The sequence below is a fragment of the Suricata suricatta genome, chromosome 3 (genome assembly GCF_006229205.1).
Source record: "Suricata suricatta isolate VVHF042 chromosome 3, meerkat_22Aug2017_6uvM2_HiC, whole genome shotgun sequence".
Classification (NCBI taxonomy): Eukaryota; Metazoa; Chordata; class Mammalia; order Carnivora; family Herpestidae; genus Suricata; species Suricata suricatta.
Genome location: NC_043702.1, coordinates 170,632,572 through 170,651,932, shown reverse-complemented (window position 1 = coordinate 170,651,932; position 19,361 = coordinate 170,632,572). Strand labels below are relative to the sequence as shown.

At 45.6% G+C, this 19,361-nt stretch overlaps 2 protein-coding genes across 4 annotated transcripts in view; one reads left to right on the top strand and one right to left on the bottom strand.

Moving 5' to 3' along the window:
- The window catches only part of SLAMF1 (signaling lymphocytic activation molecule family member 1), a 35,727-nt gene extending 20,720 nt beyond the window's left edge, over positions 1–15,007 (bottom strand). The window contains exons 1-3 of one of the 3 annotated variants that reach the window (XM_029935808.1): positions 14,689–15,007; positions 6,815–7,150; positions 4,834–5,097 (exon numbers count right to left, since the gene is read on the bottom strand). In XM_029935808.1, the coding sequence (XP_029791668.1) occupies positions 4,834–5,097; positions 6,815–7,150; positions 14,689–14,764 (676 nt within the window). In that variant the 5' untranslated portion in view covers positions 14,765–15,007. Of the gene's footprint in view, positions 1–4,833; positions 5,116–6,814; positions 7,151–8,262; positions 8,342–14,688 lie in introns of those variants that run through there. The other 2 variants (XM_029935807.1, XM_029935809.1) reach the window with 2 other exon arrangements.
- Positions 15,008–17,273: 2,266 nt separating this feature from the next.
- On the top strand, positions 17,274–17,450 carry LOC115286859 (ATP synthase subunit epsilon, mitochondrial-like). The gene is given in 1 exon segment (XM_029933195.1): positions 17,274–17,450. A coding segment is annotated over 1 exon segment (156 nt). The 5' UTR covers positions 17,274–17,294.
- Positions 17,451–19,361: the final 1,911 nt, after the last annotated feature.

Here is a 19,361-nt window from a genome sequence, read left to right as displayed (position 1 = left end):
TGACCTACTTAGCACGTGCTTCATAATAATGAGATGGAACCAGGAAGAGGCTGCGTGCCTGTGGCCTCCGCACCACCTGCGTTCCCATTTTCAAACCGCTGTTTCCTGTCACAGAAAACTCCAGCTCTCCCTTTCCTCCTCAGTCCCGTAGTGAGGCCTCTCAGAACGGCTCTGCTCAGAAATCGGAGCCATGTTGTTCTGGGGCCCATTGGCCCCGTTGTTCATTCACAAAGAAACCCAATCTGAATATTTCTATATAAGAGGTTGGGGCCTTTCCCCCCTGGAGCCTCTTTGAAGCTGCTGAGGAGGCTGGCTGAGAACTCCAACACAGTTCACCGAGTCCCCACCCTCTGCTCCCCTACTCTGTGGGCTGTGGTTCAAACGTGAGGACTTGGCATGGAGCCATGCCTCCAAGGGAAATGCCGGAGGGCCTTTTTTTAATCTCTAAAAGTCCACTGCCACCGAAACACAAAAACCGTCCCTCCTCAAGTCCCCAAACCTTATTCTTTAAGGAGAGAGAGAAGACAACAAAGAAGAACCTGAGAAACAAATGCAGTCTGCCCCCAGGACATACTGAGATGCTACCATAACGTCTGAGAACAGATCTGCTTCCTGCCTTTCATGTGGTTCTGGCAGCAAGGCGGGCTGCAAAGCACACACCCACTTGAAGAAGTCAGCCACGTTCACAAGACACCTTCTTGTTGATGGTGGCTTCCTCTCCACTCAGAGTTGGGGATACTCACAGCCCATACGCTAATGTAAGATCTGGGACCACGCAAGGAAACATTTTTACAGAGTTTACAGTTTCCAGGAGAACCCCTCACACTCACGCACCCCACCCACGTCGGGTTGCAGAGGTTACTGGTGGTGCCCACATGTCCCCCCCATCCATCCGGGGAAGCATGAGCATTGTCCAGCCTCCTTTGTTGCAGGTGTGGCTATGTGATAATGCTCTGGTCCACGAGGGGTACCAGGTTCCACCCTCCTGCCACTGTCATCCCACCCACTGGACTGTGGGCACAATGAAGAGGGACCTGTCTCTGCGCACGGAACACCGAGGTGACTCTGTAGCAGTGCGTGCTCCCTGGCCGCGTTAGAAGGGGGGAGCCCCTGGGACTCCCTGGCAGATGTCACCTGTCTCTTCCCCTGAGCTAAACCAGACTTGCTGAGCCAACTTGCTGCAGATCTACTGAAAAGTGTCTTCTTTCCAAGAGGAGCTCCCAGGGACATTCCCTTTTAGTTGAATTACTTAAGGTTTCGTATCATTCATTCTAGCATAGATAAAACTATTTCCGAAGACGGTCATGAAGGACAGCAGCAAAGCGCACAGTGGTGACCCACATCAACGTGCTCTGCACAACCTCACGAGAGTGCTTTGTAGCACCCTAAGATTTGGGCTTTGCAATAAAGATGCCTCATAGCAAGAGACATTAAGATGTCACCATACTCACTGGGAATCAGCAGAAAAAACAGACAAAGATGTTTCTTACTATAAAATAATGAGGTGGCAATTAGAAGAAGGATGAATACACCACTGGGAGCCTGGACAAATGTCATTAGAGAAATGGCACAGTGAAGAGACCTCCAATAAACCCGCAGACTCCACCGTTTTGTCCCAAGGCTGGAATTTCCCTGGTATGAAGTCTTCATTAAACCAACAGCCACTCATCATCTCTTGACAGGTCATTGCAATGGTGGCCCTTCCCCATAACTAGTTTCTCTTTCTGCTACCTCTTCTCTGCCCCCACCTGTTCTCCACACCGCTGAATTTTCTCTCTGAAATGCAAAGCCAATCATGTTTCTCCTTTTCTCCTCTATCGAAAATGCTTTATTGCTTCTGATCGCTTGGAGGGTAACACAGGACAAGACCCAGCTGCCTCTGCTTTCCCAATGCCTGGAATGTCTTCTTTTATCTGCTTGGGTAATTTCTATTTGTTCTCTGAAACCCACTTAGTGTCACATCCTCTGTGATGCTCTCTCTGACTTCTTCAGATCGTGTCAATCATTCTTTCCTCTTTGTGACTTCTGTCTGTCCCATTACACGATCCAGAATTAACTATTTCCAGAACAATCTCTTTCCTTAAGGACAAGGATCATGTCTTTTTTTTTTGTCTTTGTGTATTCATAACCTAGCACAGTGTTGGAATGTAGTAGAATCTCAACAAAGGTTGTCAAACTAAGCACAGTATTTTAAGGATTAGTAATATTCATTAAACACAAATCAATAAACTAATAAAACTCTGTTTTATGTCTTCAGGCAACCTGGTGTGCTGGAAACAACATGCTACCACCCAGCTTTGTGATCTCGTTCTGATGTGCCATTGTCCCCCACCCCCAGAGGCAGCAGGGATAGATTTCTATTTGTGTTATGGATTGAACTGTGTTTTCCCCAAAATTCATATGTTGAAGTCTTTAGAATGTGACCTTATTTGGAAAGGTCTTGACAGGGGTGATCAAGGTAAAATGAGATCATTTGGGTGGTGTTGTGAGCAGAACTGTGTCCCTCCCAAACTCCTATTTTGAAGCCTTAGCCCTTAGTACCTCAGAATGCAAATGGATTTGGAGATATGATCTTAAAACAGGTGATTAAGTTAAAATGAGGCCATAAGGATTGGCCCCAATCCAATCTTAGAGAAAATCTGGACACACAAAGAGATACCAGGATGTGCACACACAGAGGAAAGACCACAGGGAGGCATAGAAAGAAGGTGGCCTTTTGCAAGCTGAGGAGAGAGGCCTCAGGAAAAAAAAAAAGCCCAGCCCTGTCAACACTTTGATCTTGGACTCCTAGCCTCTGGAATTGTGAGAAAATAAATTCCTGTCACTCAAGCACCCAGTCTGTGGTCTTCTCTTATGGCAGCCCCAGCAAACCAATGACAGGGGGTCCTGATCCACTATGATTCGTGTCCTCATAAGATGAGGGACTTTGAACAGAGACATGCTTCTAGAGAAGAGAGTGTGAAGAGACAGAAGAAGATAGCCTGCTGCCAGCCACAGAGAGGGGCCTCCACAGACCTCTTCCTCACAGCCTCAGAAACAACCAGCCTTACCAACACTGTGACCTTGGGCTTCTAGTCTCCAGAACAGTGAGGCAATACATTGGTTGTTGAAACCACCCCATTTATGGTACCCGGTCACAGCAGCCCTAGCAGACAAATATCCCTCATAAACTTTTGTTGCCTTCTTATTAATGTGCGTGCAAAGTGGATCATAGAATATTGACTCTGGACAGAGCTTCATGACCTATCAAGACTTTGGAATGCACAAATTAAATTCTTCTTCAACCACATAGAAAAGCATGAAGAGAGTGCTTCCTTTTTTGAGATAGGCCATGGTAAAACTCTCAATGCCCTGTCTTTGCTCAAAGAGGTTTGCTATGACCACAGAAGACCCAAGAACAAATCTTGCATTTTTCTAATTACTTATAAGCCATTTAAAGTGTATTATATTTTCCACTACTACTTACGAGGATTCCAGATTTAGCTAGCTCATGTCTGCCATGTGCTTTGTGTGTGACCTTTCTATGTCTCTGTTTTCTCATTTGTGCCTTGGGAGTACTAAATACTCCCTGGTGGCTGTGAGGATTCAGTGAGATGCCACATAAGTGGCATGTACTAAACAATTAAGATGTGTCAGTTGTTATGATTTTAGATAAAGAATCTAAGTCTTAGGTTAAGTGACCTTATATTTGCAAGTAAGGAGAGCAGCATTGGGTCTAGAGCCACTGGGGACACCTTCCATAAACTCTAGAATGTCTCCCTCATAGACGCCAAGCCTGTGATGGGCTGAAGTCTCCTTGGAATGGCTCTTGTTCCCAACAGATGCAGAAAGGAGAATGTCAAGGCATCAGTAATGCTTGGAGGGCCAGCAGCCAGGTCCTTCTGTCCGTGAACCCACGAAGGCATGGTCACAGGATCTGACATTGAAAAAGGTCAGTGGTCTGTCTAGCTAGCTTCCAACTTCAAGTGGTTACTTAATCATCCCTCCCTTTTGATAACAGAATAACAATGCTCTGCTTCCTGGAGAATGAGCAGTCAGAAGGTCTAAGCTTAGGTGCTAAGCTTGAGGAAACTTGGGAAGGGCAGTTAAATGCTACCAGCTTTATGTTCCTCATCTGTAAAATGAGCATGGTGGTAACACTTATCTGGCAGGGTTATTGTGAGGATCAAAAGAGATTAGAGCATTGAAAGTGCTCTGCCAATAACAAAGTACTCTGTGATTTATTGTCATTCCCGAACGTCACAGTCCAGGTCTTGGTCAGAGAGCTGACTCCCTTGGGCGTGTGACTTGCTATGAGATTCTCAGTCCATTCCATAACATGTAGGCCTTCATCATACCCTGCTTGTCATTACTCAGCAACTGTTTCATGTCTTATCTTCATAGCACATTGCTGGAGAGCAGAGGTCATGTATCCTATCCATGCCCAATTTGCTGCACAGAGGTGGTCAACAAGTCTTACCGGTGGTGCAGACCTGCCCCACCATGAGTGGACCACAGACTGGGGAGTCAAGACCTGCCACCTGCACTCTCTCACCCAGCCACCCTTGCAGGTTGGAGCCACGACAGGAAGGGAAGGAAAAATCACAGTGGGGAGGCTTGTGCTCTGGGTCTGGCTCCATCTTTTCTTATCAGTGTGCCCAGTTGTGAACTGAGCAGAATGCCCTCCTGGTGATTATGAGCAGAAGGCACCCACCGAATGACCCGAGGAGGCTTTTATCAACTGTAGAGAAGACATAAAGTGTTGTTACCAAGGGGGAGGGCGGAGTCATTGGGTCCAGGTGGAGACTGAGCCCACATCATCAATGTGCCACACAGGCCCCCACGGGCACTCACCTGGAGGATCTAGCATGCACTTGGACCGCGGGGTGAAGGTCTGTGACCGTTTGCTGATGGGGTTGCTCGCGGTGCAGATGTAGATGTTGTGGACATGCTGAGGGCCCAGGCTGAGGTGCAGGCGGGAACTATTGGCTGAGATCAGTGCTTCAGTGCCCGCCTCTTCCCTCCAGCTGTAAGCCACCTGGTCCCCTTTCTCCACTTCGCAGGCCAGCATCAAGCTGCAGTTTCCATCCTCCTGGGTCCAGTTCAACACCTTTATTTCTGGAGTGGAGACTTGCTCTGTCAGGAGGTGGAGGAAGGAAGGCCTCACTGGAGTGAACCCCCTGGGATTCTAACTTGACCTTTTTGTTAGAAGAAATTGCAACCTAATGGTATTTTTCCCTCGCTGTGGGACTGCAGTGCCATTTATTCTAATGGGGACTTACTGGTTCCCCAAATCCCTCTCTCTTCACTATGCTCCTTTCTGGTACGAACTCAGGACAAAATAGAGAAAAATAATCTGTCATTTAGTCCCCTCCCACCACTGCTGTTAGGAATCCACTTGCTCTTGCTGATGCTCCTGATCTGAGTTGCTCTTCGGTTTTCTATCTGTCAACTAATCCTCAATGGTTTATCATTGACTGAAGTGTTACCTCCCAGATCTGAAAGAATGATTGGTGGTTGGGAAGGGGTCCTCACTCTAATGCCATGAAAGAGCCAAGGCAAGGGAGCAAGTCATATTCAGTTAGTGATTACTGTAGGATGGACAGGATTCTGGAACTTCACATTCATCATATCCCTTAATCTTCTCAACAACTTGCCCAACAATCATATCCTTAGTTATAAGTATTTCCCTTTTACCGAGGAAGAAACTGAGTCCGAGAGAGAGGGTGTGGGTCACATATTATCACTCCAGCTGGGCTCAGAACCTAGGTTTGTCTGACTCTGAAAGCCAGCTCCTTTCTTGGACTTGAGAAGACTATCATGGTTGCATAGACCGCACTTCCCAAGGTAAGAATTTAGGTGACAAGATGTGACAAAGGCAATGAACTGTTCTGGAAAATGCATGATGGGTTGTCCCTGGGGGCTGCTACTGGAGTGGCCAGAGCTCCCTGGTACCTGTCAGGGGGCTGAGAGGAGTCTGCATACACTGTGTGGAGAAGGGGGGAAGAGCAGGTAGGGTAGTACCCTCTCTCCTGTGGGCATCTGAGGATTTCAAAGAAATGCTGGGTAGGTGATGCTGTTTATCCCATCTCAGAGAGAAGGAAGTCTCTCTATAAAGGAGCCTCTGGGCTTCAGAGACACAAACTCTGGGTGCATTCAAGAGGGGATGGCCATTAAAGAAGCTAAGAAGAGCACTGGTCTTGGGCTCAGATGGACCTATGTTCTAGTTTAAGTTCTGCAACTAAGTGACTTTATAACCAGAGCCTCTGTTGCAATGATAAAAAGGGCCCCTTCCACCAGGGGGATGTGGTCCTATGCCCGGGCATGGGGCGTGCGAGTGGTGCGTGGGCTGAGACTCAGCTCTCCTTTGCCCAGGCCCCTAATGCAGGGGACCAGGCATGAGGACATGTGTAAGCACATGCCGGTCCCATGGATTTCAATGTCTTTGTCTATGGAAAAGATGTCAGACTTCATCCATGGTATGCAAATATTTTAAAAATCAGGGGAAAAATAAAACCCTTTTTCAGGCCAAGTCTTATTTGCAAATTGAGACTCTTGGGCCACCAGGCCTATAGTCCTTACACAGCTAGGCTACTTGTCTTTGGGAAATAGGGTGGTAACTAGTGCCCATCAGCTACCACCAAGGAGCCATTTGGACAAAAAAGGTTTGTGAATCTCTAAAACCTCTTCCCAAACCACAGTTTAAACACCCTGGACTAGCTGGTCTTTCAGTCTTGGAACACTTGCTTCTAAGAGACCACTAAATTCTTAGGCAAGGCACTATCTCTGCCCCCTCGCCCCTGCCTGATGTGGACTGGGGAAACCCTGTTATTACCATAGAGCTTCAGGTGCAGACAAAAATGTCGAACTGAAAAGTTCTCCTCCAGGGTCGTGAAGTACCAGCCCTCATTTTCCTTCTTGCTTTCCAGGATCTCCAAGCTTAGGTTTTCCAGATGAAATTTATAGCCACTTTCCAGAAAGCGTGGAGAGTCCCTTTCCGGCAGATTCACAGACAATATTTTCTCCTTGACATTTTTTTGCGGTGATTCTGCCTTTGTGACGAGGATGTGTATGCTCTTGTTCATGCTCTTATTTATCCCTTCAGAGTCCAGAGGCAGCAGCAACTTTCTTCCCAACTGCCCCGTGACCCCTTGACAATTCAAGCTCTCACCTGTGGGAGGAGGAAGAAGAAAGTCCCTTATTGTAGAAGTCTTTGAGAACCATATCCTGTCTGTAAATTAGGAATGACAGACTACAGGTGCTCCCTCTTCTTCTTGGGCTCTCCCTAGAGTTGCCAAGTGCTTAGTAGCCAATAAGAACAGTCACAACAGTCCCACTATATTCTCAGTATTTCAAAAATCCCAGTGGAAGTCTTAAAATTACTTACAATGGACATGTAAAGACTAACTGGGACACGAGACTTCTTTGATCTGGAAGAGAATTCTATCAACTCAGATTTATAGTGAAGGCACAGCAAAGCGAAGACGCGGAAAAGTTAAATGACACCCCTAAAGTTATGTAACTAGTAACTGGACTAGAAGTCAGGTCTACTAATCCCTTGACCAGACTTCTCACCACCACTCAGTACATAATATGAAAGGTGAAGAACAACCAAAGCTGATTCTGAGCTTGTGAGCCCAGAACACCAAGGCTACAGAGCACCATTTCAGATGACAAAGAAAGAGAAAAGTCTGAGGGGTGTGGAGGCAGGCAGATGGTAAGCCCAGGGTTCAAACTGTGGAATTCTTGCTCTCCAAAAACACCATTAAGTAGTTCCCAAAATCAAGAGTGAGAAATTATTTTACTTCTGTTTTTCAAAAGAGCTGAGCCCGGGGCACCTGGGTGGCTCAGTCGGTTAAGCGTCTGGCTTCGGCTCAGGTCACAATCTCATGGTTCATGGGTTCGAGCCCCATGTCAGGCTCTGTGCTGACAGCTAGCTCAGAGCTTGGAGCCTGCTTCAGATTCTGTGTCTCCCTCTTTCTCTATGACTCTCCCCTGCTATCTCTGCTCTCAAAATAAATGAAAAAGAAAACATTAAAAATTTAATAATAAAAAATTTAAAAATAAAAAAAAGAGCTGACCCAACAACAACCAAAAAAGAAAGAAAAAGAAACCCAAAACCCTTTCAACTCACTGTAAGGTATCTTACTGCTGACTATTTAACACCTCCTCTCCTCTCCTCAAACTGATGACCTCAGCTGATGACTCTGATTCTCATTTCACTGAAAAAGTAGTAGAAACGAGAATAGAACTTCCATTTGTAACCACCACCAGAAAACCTACCTCCTTAGATGGAGAGTCTGTGCTCCCCTGAGTCTAGCCTCTTTCTTCATGGAGCACTCACCCACTTCACGAATTTGCTCTTGCAATGGCCCTCATGCCTTGCGTCATCAGCTTTATTATCAGTATAGAATGCTGTGGGTTATTTCCACCAATACACAACAAACCAACTTGTAACTTCCCTCATTTACAAACCCCTCCCCTGACCCCAGGTTCATCCCTAGCTTCTGCCTCATTTCTCTCTTTTCCTTTATTGCAAAGCCCTTTAATGTGTGTTTATGTTCTCTGTTTCCATTTCCTGGCTCATTTCTCCTGAGCCCCCTCCGAGCAGGTGCGCTTCCTTATTCTCACTGGAACTGGTCATTGTATGCGCTGTGGTGCCAAATCCGTTCTCCTTCCTTGCCTTGCTTTCTCATGAGCACTTGACGTGGTTTCTCACTCGCTCTTTGAAACAGTCTTCATTCAGCCCCTGGAGCACCACACCCCCTAGTATGCTTCCTCTTTCATTGACTGCCCCTTCTCCGTCTGCCTGACTGGAACCCGTTTCTCTTAAAGACCTCTAAATATTGGAGCATGCCAGGACTCAGTACTCAGACCTCCACTCTCCCAGCCACATTCCTCCAGCTGCATGGGTTGACATACTTCTGGAATGCTTGCCGAGATAGATCACCCTCCCAAACCACCTACACAGATCAGTAGTTGGAGGTCTCAAGGACATCGCAAACTCAGCAAATGAACTCTTGGTTCCGTAGCCCCTTCCGCCAACAACATTACAACTGCCCCGAATTCTCAGACCAAAAAATTTGGAATCATCCTTGACTCCTTTCCTTCTCTCATACTCTGCATTCAGTCTATCAGCAAATCCTGTCGGCTTTACCTTCAGAAGAGATCAGCAATCCCAGCACTTTGAACTCCATCTTACCTACCACCATCATCACAGCCTGGCATGGTCACTGGCTTCCAACTCCTGTCCCACCATCCGTATGGGGAACAGTCATCTTTTAAACTTTTGTCAGATTCTCTCTCTTGCTTTTATTTTATTTTAATGTTTTATTTTATTTTTGAGAGAGAGAGAGAGACAGCATGAGCAGGGGAGGGTCAGAGAGAGAGAGGGAGACACAGAATCCGAAGACAGGCTCTAGGCGCTGAGCTGTCAGCACAGAGCCCGATGCAGGACTTGAACCCACGAACTGTGAGATCATGACCTGAGCCGAAGTTGGACGCTTAACTGACTGGGCCACCCAGGCACCCTCTCTCTTGCTTTTAAACTTCCAAGGCTTTCTAGCACCCATAGAAAAAAGATCCAAAGGCTTTTTTTTATGTATTCAAAGATTATGAGTAACCTTGTCTCTGACCCCTTTCTGGCCCTTTCTCTCCACGCATTGCACTATGGTCGCACTGACACACACCTCGCCAAGGACATTCCCACCTTCAAGCTTCTGCTTTTGCTCTTCTCTGGAAATCTCTCCCCATCCATATCTGGATAACTCACTCTTTCACTTTATTTTAGGTTTCTGCTCAAAAAATTATTTCTCTAAGAAACTGGCTCTGACCATTTTGTATATAAAATAGCGCCCCTCTGTTTGCACACTTATCACTGTCTGGTGATCCAGTGCATATTTGCTTATTTTATGTGTCCCTGGCTAGGATGCAAGATCTTCAAAAGGAAGAATTTTGTTCTGTTCATTGTTTTGTTTCTAAGATTGACAACAGTAGTTGGTACACGGTAAGTTTTTAATAAGTAACTGTTTGATCTACGACTGTAAAAAGCGACACTATCTGACTAAAATCCCTTTTATTTAGCCGTGCCCAATATATAACTGAACTGAATAACTGAACTTAACCATAAGTTAATTCTCATAAAAGAAGGCCCATGACTCAGAGGGCATAGATTGTTCTAGTCGATAAGGAAGCCAGAGAAGTAACACAAAACCGCCCGGTTAAGTACCGCAAGCGCTTAGAAAGGACACGGTCGGTACGCGGCTAAGCTGGCTGTTGGCGGTTTGGACCGACCCATACGCTCCGCCGTAAAAATGCCCTGAGATTCCAGCACTGGCCTGAAAGGGCTCGGGCGGCATTTAGCTAGAGATTCTGAGATTGGGAGAAGCATGAGGCGGTTCACCCGGGCTTAAAGGAGGGTGACGTTGGTGGAGACTCATACCAATGAAGGAAAAGACGTTTTTAGAACCAGATGGGGGGAACCCCTCACCAAAGGAATCAAAGAAAGCAAGTAGGCAGGGACAGGGGACAAGAAGAGAAGGAACAGATGACAAGGACAGGCTGAGTGGTGTGTGCGCACTCACTCACGGGGAGGGGAACCGACCCTCGGGCGGGAAGAGACCCTCACAACCTGCAGCCCACACAAGAACGATGGCCCACCAGCGGACTCCGTGTCAGTGCCTGGGTCCGGAGGGGGCGCTAGAAACAGCACCACCGAAATACAAGCGGAAAAACAAGTGGGGACTTAAAAGTGGTTCAGAAAACCCTTCAAGTGGAGCCTCTGCTCCTGAAACTGCCTCCCGTCTGATGAGTGTTTTCCAGTGGGCCTGTGATTCAGTCAGCCCCCGTTTACCAAAGCTCTTGGAGGAAACACTGGTAGTTGTTAACACCAACTCACTTTCTTCAAGGGTAATTCTACTTAGAAAGTAGAGTGATTCACATGGACTCGTGGATGTTTTCCTGAAATCAGCAGCATTTAGCCAACCCTTCATGAGAGGGGATTCTGCGTAATGAGAGCCATCACCACCCCCTTTCTCTGCCAGCCACGACACGTTCACCTACACCGGGACACCTCACGACAGCATTTCTTCCAGGTGGAGGATGAGACGGCACTTAACGCCTGGCACTTGTGACGCAGATGTAGGCCCAGGAAGAAAAGACAACTCGTCCGAGGCTGCTCTGTAACCCACTGTCCCACGAGCTGTCCTCTTTTTCCCCTGTTCCTTGATGCTGTTGGGTCTTTCTGTCTCAGGGCATTTGCATTTACCCCGGGCCCAAATGCCTGTTATTTCCCCGATGCCTCCTTCTGTGTTTCATGCGGGTCTCTGCCTCTGATGGCTAGCTAGGCCTAATCTAGGCCTCCCCTCCAGTGCCTCCAGCGCTTTGAGTCACGAAGGTGTCTCACTCATCATGCTTTTGACTCTGATCTATGCCTGCCATCCTTACTCATGAACAAGCCTCTAGGGGTAGTAGTCACTGGGTCTGTTGTATCCACTTGGAGTCCTAACGCCCAGCGGGAAGCCAGCAGAAACAATAAATCCTTGTTGCTCAAGAGAATAAAACACTGAATGAGATGAAGAAGTGAATGAGCAGAGAGGCTAAGTTCTCCTCTCTCCTAAATCAGGGGGTTTTACCTTTATACCACCCCTCAATATAGCGCGGGGGCAAACAGTGGGGACCCTTCTCCCCACTTGCCGGGCGAGGACATGGAAAAGCCTTGGCCGTAGACCCTGGGCTTCAGGCTCAACAAATCACTTCCCCCTGAATACTTGGACCCCGCACCTCTGCAGCGGTGCCTTCATCTGGAATACTATCTTCAAGTCCTTAAAAACGCAACCTACCAGATGTACCTATTTGGGAAGACACACAAGACGTTGGTGACAACGGTCTCCTCTAGCAGTGGGGACCTGAGGGGCTTTGTCTCCAGTCTATACTCTTTTGTACCGAGGAAGTTTTCTAGATGTATGTGTGATACTCCTCCACTAAACAAACTAGTCACACAAAAAATCAAATGCAAACTTACTCGATGAAAGAAGGTCCTATCCACTTTCCAAATTCCAGACCAAATACTTCCATATGCCCTCTGCTTCCTTCTATTATTTTATTGCCTTCTTTCATCTTTGGAATATTCCTATACTTCCTTTCAATTATACTCAATGTGCATGCTCCAATTACAGGTAGCATGTTCTAATTTTTACCGTGGGACCTGGATACAAATTTTAGCATCTTCACCCCACCAAGCATATGTATATCTGCTGTCATCTATCGAGGCTTCTGAAGTCAGGCTGTGTGACTGCAGAGAAGCTGCTAAACTACTCTGTGACTCTCATTCCTTTTTGTATAAAATTGTAATGGTAACAATAATAACACAACATCCCATAGAATTGGCATGAAAATTAAACAAATAATACACATAAAGCACTTAGAACAGTGCCTAGTATAAAACAAGCAGGTTGTACCTACTATTATTCATTCAACAAACATTTGTGGAAGGGCTCTCCCGTACAGACACTGTGTTGGGTGCTGGGCATAGGCTGTAGTTGTTCATTTCACTTCCTCCACACCTCGCACAATGCCACATTGTGTGTCCTTAATAGATAGTTGCTTAATGTCCAAAGTCAGTCTATGGCTAGAACCAAATAGCCCTGGGGTTCTGATTTCCAGTCTGATGCCAGAGATGTGAAGGTGATGGCCTTATTAAAACTTTTGAGAAATGGAAGGTGCTGAGGACTACCTCTTGGGATGGAATGAGCAGGTGAACAAAGTCGGGCCAAGTCTGGAACCCACACTCTTGTCCTTCATGTGGATGAAGGAGGTGGAGCGGACCCACATGGAGGAATACAAAATCCCCTCGAGACAATTCGTCAGTTGTAAGAGATGTGTCCCTCTGGTGGGGGTGCTGATAATAGTGAGGCTGTGCATGTGTGGGAGGAGGAGGGGAAATCTTGGTACCTTCTGCTCATTTCTGCTGTGAGCCCAAAACTGCTCTAAAAATAAAGTCTACTTAAAAAAAATACCATTGAAGGAATGGAAAATTCACTTTATTAGGGGAAGGGACATGTGGACTTTTTTGATTTTTACAGTTCTGACTAGGAATTGGGAGGCAGGCTGAGTAGAGATGAGAGGGAGACAGGGTCCTGATTTTATAAGAATCGCGCTTTTTGGTTGATTTACTGTCATGGTTGACCTGTCCCACTTGCAAAGCATTTCCATCTGTGTTTAATTGGGGTTTCACAAAAGGGTGTGAATTTAAAAATAAAAACACTAAAAATTCTGTGCGTATTTCAGAGAAGGCAGCTGCTGCAGATTGGGTAGACACGCCTCCCAGGGCTGGGCTGCTTGTCACTAACCAAGGAACTCCCAGCCTCCAGTGGAAGCCTGTCCGCACCTGGTGCCCTCGGGGACACTATGGGCCAGGCTGGCCGGCAGAAAAGCAAGCACAGAGATTTAAAACCTCCAGCCCACGTTTCAACCCCATCACTCCTGATGGTCACTTAGAAATATCTCCAAATGGTAGAGTCACAAATGGGGTGCCCCTGGAAAGGCTACAAGTGTTTCAGTTTGGCTTTCTGAGCCCTGAGCTCAGTCTCCCCTTCCCGAGACCTCAGAAAGCAGGCGCTTTGGGTCTGCCTAATTCTGAGGGACATGAGAGTCAAGAAAGGGCCTCTTTATCTGGAAGTCTAGCAAAAGATAGATCCCATGTGCAACCTCTCCGACATCCCTGGCGTATCTCTGGGCTTTTCCTAGAAAAGTCCTTAATGGATTTGCGGTCTTGAAAACCCCGAGTACAAAACACCCGGAGTGTCAGGATTTCCCCCCACCTTCCCTAACGCGGCTTCTATGCCAAGCTGCCTCCCCCGGTCTAATCAAACTCCAGACACTCACACACTCTTCAGTGAGCCCAAAGTCCACTTCTTGGTGGCCTCTCTGTTCTCAAATCCCTTTTCTCTTAGCCCTGATACTAACAGAGAACACCAGCTCAGCCGCAGAGGAACACAAGCCAGAAAGACAGGGGCAGAGCCCAGCCGCAAACGCTCCGTGGTGCGTCCGGCCCAATGGCTGGAGCTGCCCTGCCCCACGAGAGTTCCCAGTTTGCATTTCCCACTTACTGTAACCAGCCCTGGACACCAAAACCCCTGGCCTCTCCCCCTCTTGCTGCTGTGGAAGGTTCTTTTCCAGGAAAATAGCCGCCAGTATGACCACACTGTGGCCAGTGCCTGCTCTCAGCTGGTGCCCGGGGTTTTCACTTCTAACTTCCCTTCCCACCACGAGCCCTTCTTTGTTGTTGGACTGTGTTTCTGGCGTGTCTGCTCACGTACGCGAGGATCCCCTTTGAGGGCAGGGATGTAGGAGTCTCCTCCCAGAGCTCAGCCCGTCCATCTCAGCCTGTCAGCCTGGGTCTTTGCCAGACACAAAACCAATCACTCAACCAGAACCTTGACCACAGCCTCTTGCCCTGAAAAGCCAGTCAGGAATGTGACCAGCGCCTTTGGCTTCAGGCTCCTGGTCTCCCTGGAAACTAAGATCTGTAGGACTGAGCCTTGAAATCCAGGTTCCAGGAACTCACAGTATTCCTTCCTCTTTGAGTCAGGAGAAACTCAGAACTGTCCCTGAGGAAGAGGCAGCAGAGACCCAGCCCCCAGCCCCGGTGACTCTCTCTATCCCTGGGCTAATGGTGGGGCTCATGCCCTCAAACAGACGGGCACTCACCTGTTCCACAGCTCCGCTCCAAAGCCAGTGAGAGAAACAGCAGGAAGCTCAAGGAGAGGAGCCCCTGGGGATCCATCAGCCAGTGAAGAGAGAGAAGGGAGCCCAGCAGCTGCTTGAAGACGCCACGACAGAGCGAGGACAGTGTCAGCTCTGCCCGACACTGCCGACTAGTCACGCATCAGGAACCAGATGGCTTCCTGTGTCACTGGGACTTTTTCTGCCTGAGTCTGGAGGATTGCTCATCTCCTTTCAGGCTTTAAATCACTTTGCTGTTCCCAAGAAGTCCGAGTCAAGTGCTCAGACGACTAAAGCCGGGAAAGTGGCTCAGCAAGCCCAGCCTTGAGCAGAAATGAACCCCCGCCCCCCCCCTTTTGGCCCCCCTCTGCTAGTTCTGCCTGTTAACTCCTCTTAGACCACCCCGCAATCTGGGTCTCTTAGTTCAAGGCTGGACTTGGATGACTGAACTTTAAAGGGTTCTTAGGTCTCATGTGTGATTTGTTCCATAACTTCAGAGAACACCTCCACATTGCAGTTGGGTCCTCTGCCAAAGCCACAGAGACATGGGGAGGGCAAGGGCGGATCGACTGGCAGAAACCCAATTTCCCAGCTGGGTGCCATGCGGCAGAATTTAGTGAGCCCTGGGCTTTATTTACAGGGGAGGGGGCATCTTCATTTGAGAACTTGTGTCTAACTTTTTGTGAAAGAGAAGGGACTAGAATTGGCAGAAGAAACACATATACTTTTCCAGGAGTTAAGCCATAAAAAATTGAAACACTGGAAAGATGATTTTACAGGTGTGCAAAGGAAGAGACTTTGAAAGGCCAGCCCCTTGTTTTTCAAAGTCCATTTTAACAGGTCACAGGCACTCCCCAAGGGGCCTCCCTAAGGACATTAGGGCAACAAGGACTGGTGATCTAGGTGAACTTTATCCTGACTGCTTTTCCTCCTCCTTCCCCTGACACCAAAACATCCTCCCCACAATACTACCTGGTGACGTGCTAGAGTTGGCACGCACCAACCCCTGAGAGCCAGTGGTTAAAATTTCAGGAATCTTGCGAGCTGGGTGGTTGGTAAACATTACCATTATTAAACATTTGAATTATGTGAAATTACAATTTCATGAATTGCATCAAAACTAAGGGAATAAAAACTTAAAACTCATTACTTCCTAATTAGTTCACAACATTTTACTATTGTCTGGGCCCTGAGGACACTTACATGTATGGTATCTCTACAGTTAAACTAAAACACCAGGTCATATGGGCTACTGCAGTGCCCTTCCAGCCCTGCATTGGATGACATCAGGTCGGCAGCTTGAAACCAGCCAGGGGGGAGAATATAGACCATGGAAACTGGCCAATGACAGAATCAGAGCTTCGGCTTCATGTTCTGCGGATTTTCTAGATGTAAGAAAGTGATAAGGAAAGATAATGATTCAGTTTGAACTTAACAGCATGTCATGACTGTAGCCTTGATGTTGTATTCAATAACCACCATCTAATTCAGCAAAGAGTCACAAGCATCCCTGATGAGCAAATGGGTTTGCAATATGTATTTTAATGTTGTACATTTCTTTAGCTTTAAAAAACTGACTGTAAGCAAGAAGAGAATAGAGTGAAATTTTTAAAGAGTTGAGAGCAAAAGGATGTCAATTTGGAATTCTGAACCCTGAAAAATTAATCCTTCAAAAGTGAAGGAGAAACAAAGACTTCCTTGGACAAACAAAAGTTGAGAGAATTTGGTGCCAGTAGTTTTGCCTTGCAAGAAATGTTCAAAGAAGTTCTTTAGGGAGAAAGAAAATACTATAGGGCAGAAACTTAGATCTACACAAGGAAAGGAAGAACTTCAAAGAAGGAATAAGTGAAGGTAAAATAAAAACTTATTTTTCTTACTCATAATTGACCTGACAGATAACACTTTATTCATAATAATAATAATAATAGCAACAATGTATTCAGTTATGGGTGCTTATGTATATCTCTTGCGTGTATATATGCTTTTGAATGCTTATATATAAGTGAAATGAATGACAATGACACAAGGAATAGGAGAGAGGAATTAGGATTATTTTGTTATATAAGGTACTCACCCTACCCATAAAACAGTATATTTGAATGTGCATTTGGATGAGTTGTAAATGTATACGCAGAATCTAGGACAACCACTAAAAAAATAAAAATAAAATAAAAGGTATAAGGTACATATTAAGAAAGGAGAGAAAATTACCGAATTAAACCACAAAAGGCAGAGGAAGAGTGGAAGACAATAATAACAACAAAGAACAAGGGAAACAAACACAGAATGTAACAAATATGATAAATATGATTCTAACTACATCAAGAATCACTTTGAATGTCAATGGTCTAAATGAGCCAATTAAAAGACAGAGATTGTCAGAGTGGATCAAGAAAACGAGATCTGATTGGCTCCTGGTGGGCAGCAGGGGCCATTAGGGAGGTGGAGGAGGGCAAGAGGAGGCAGGATTGGCAGGTCCAGGACCTGCCCCTTCTGCTTCTCAGGCCTGACTTCCTGTCGCTGGGCTGTCCACCAGACCAGCAATAACATGTCCTTGCGATTTGGCCAAAGGTGCTCACTCTTGAGACATCATGGTGATGTACTGGTGACAGGCTGGACTCAGGTACATCTGATACTTCCAGATCTGTGCAAAAGCAGTGAAAGATGCACTGACAACAGAATTCAAAACAAATGCCATGAAGACTTCCGGCGGCAGCATAAAAATTGTGAAAGTGAAAAAGGAATAATCTACTCTTACTAAAGCTTGAAACGCTACATTTTCGAGGTGAAGATGTGTGGGCATGTGTTAGAGCAGATTGAAAATGATCTCCCTTCATAGGAAAAAGACATACTTGTCTTGTCCACAGATCAACAATGACAATACATTGAAGTATGACTCAAAAAACAAAAACAAAGGCCAAAACCCAACTCTATGTAGTCTATAAAAAACCCATTTTAAGTATAAAAACATATAAATTAAAAGTAAATAGAGAGGGGCACCTGAGTCACTAAGTCAGTTAAGCCTCTGACTCTTCGTTTCTGCTCAAGTCATGATCTCAGGTTCCTGAGTTCAAGCCCTGTGTTGGGCTCTGTGTTGGCTGTGTGGAGCCTGCTTGGGATTCTCTGTCTCTCTGTCTCTCTCTCTGTCTCTCTCTCTGTCTCTCTCTCTCTCTGCTTCTCTCCTGCTAATGCTATCTCTGTCTCTCTCAAAAATAAATAAATAAACTTAAAAATAAAAGTAAATAAAGAAAGAGAAAACATGCTAACAGTAATCAAGAGAAAGCAGGCATTGCTATGTGAATTTCAGACAGAGAAGACATCAAAGAAAGAAATGCTATCAGAGATAGATATCTTCTTCCAAGAAGATATAACAATCCTTAACATGCAGAGCTTCAAATAGGTGAGTCAAAGACTGATAGAAATGCAAGAAGAAATAAATGAATCCACTATGATAATCAGAAACTTCAACACCCCTCTCTCAGAAATGGACAGAAAATCAGTAAGGGCACCACTGAATTCAAAGCCACCAGCAGTCAACCGGATATAACTGTTGACTAACACAATAACAGCAGAATACGCATTCCACTCAAGCTCACATGGAATGTTCACCAAGATAGACCACCTTCTGGGCCATAAAACATCCCTTAACAAATTTAAAATAATAGAAACCAGGGGCACCTGGGTGGCTCAGTTGATTGAGTGTCCAACTTCAGCTCAGATATTGATCTCATGGTTTGTGGGTTCAAGCCCCACATCAGGCTCTGTGCTGAACTCTTGCTCAGAACCTGGAGCTTGCTTCAGATTCTGTGTCTCCTTTTCTCTCTGTCCCTCCCCCACTTGCTCTCTGTCTCAATCTGTCTCTCAAAAATAAATAAAGGTTAAAAAATTAAAAAACAGAATAATAGAAATCATACATTGTCTGCTCTCAGACCACAATGGAAATAAACTGGAGATCAATAACCAAAAAAATCCAAAAATATGTAGAGACTAAACAATACAGTTCTAAATAACACACAGATCACAGATATCTCAAGAGAAAATTTTAAACATTTTGAACAAAATTAAAATGAAAACACAACTTATCAAAATGTGTGGGATTCAACAAATGTAGTGCCTAAAGGGACATTGATAGCATTGAATGAATATAATAGCAAAGAAGAAAGACCTAAAATCAAGAATGTAAGCTTTCAGTTTAGGAAACTAGAAAACAAAGACCAATTAATTTCAAAGTAAGCAAAAGAAAAGAAATAATAAAAACCAGAGTCGAAAGCAATAAAATTGAAAATGGGAAATTAATAGAGAAAATCAATGAAAGCAAAGCCTGGTTCTTGCCAAAGATCAACAGAATTGGTAAACCTCTAGTCAGGCTAAATAAATTTAAATAAAAAAGATATAGGACACAAATTACTAATATCAAAAATGTAAGAAGGACATCACTACCAAGCTCATGGAATAAAATGACAATTAAGAAATGCTATGAACAACTCTATGCCCACAAATGTTATAACTTCAATGAAATGGAACAGTTCCTTGACAGACATAATCTACCAGAACTCACAGATGAAATAGGCAATCTAAAACAATGTAATTAATAACCTTCCAAATCAGAAAGCATCAGATTCACTGGTTCTGTTTTGTCTTCCTAATTCATTCTATTC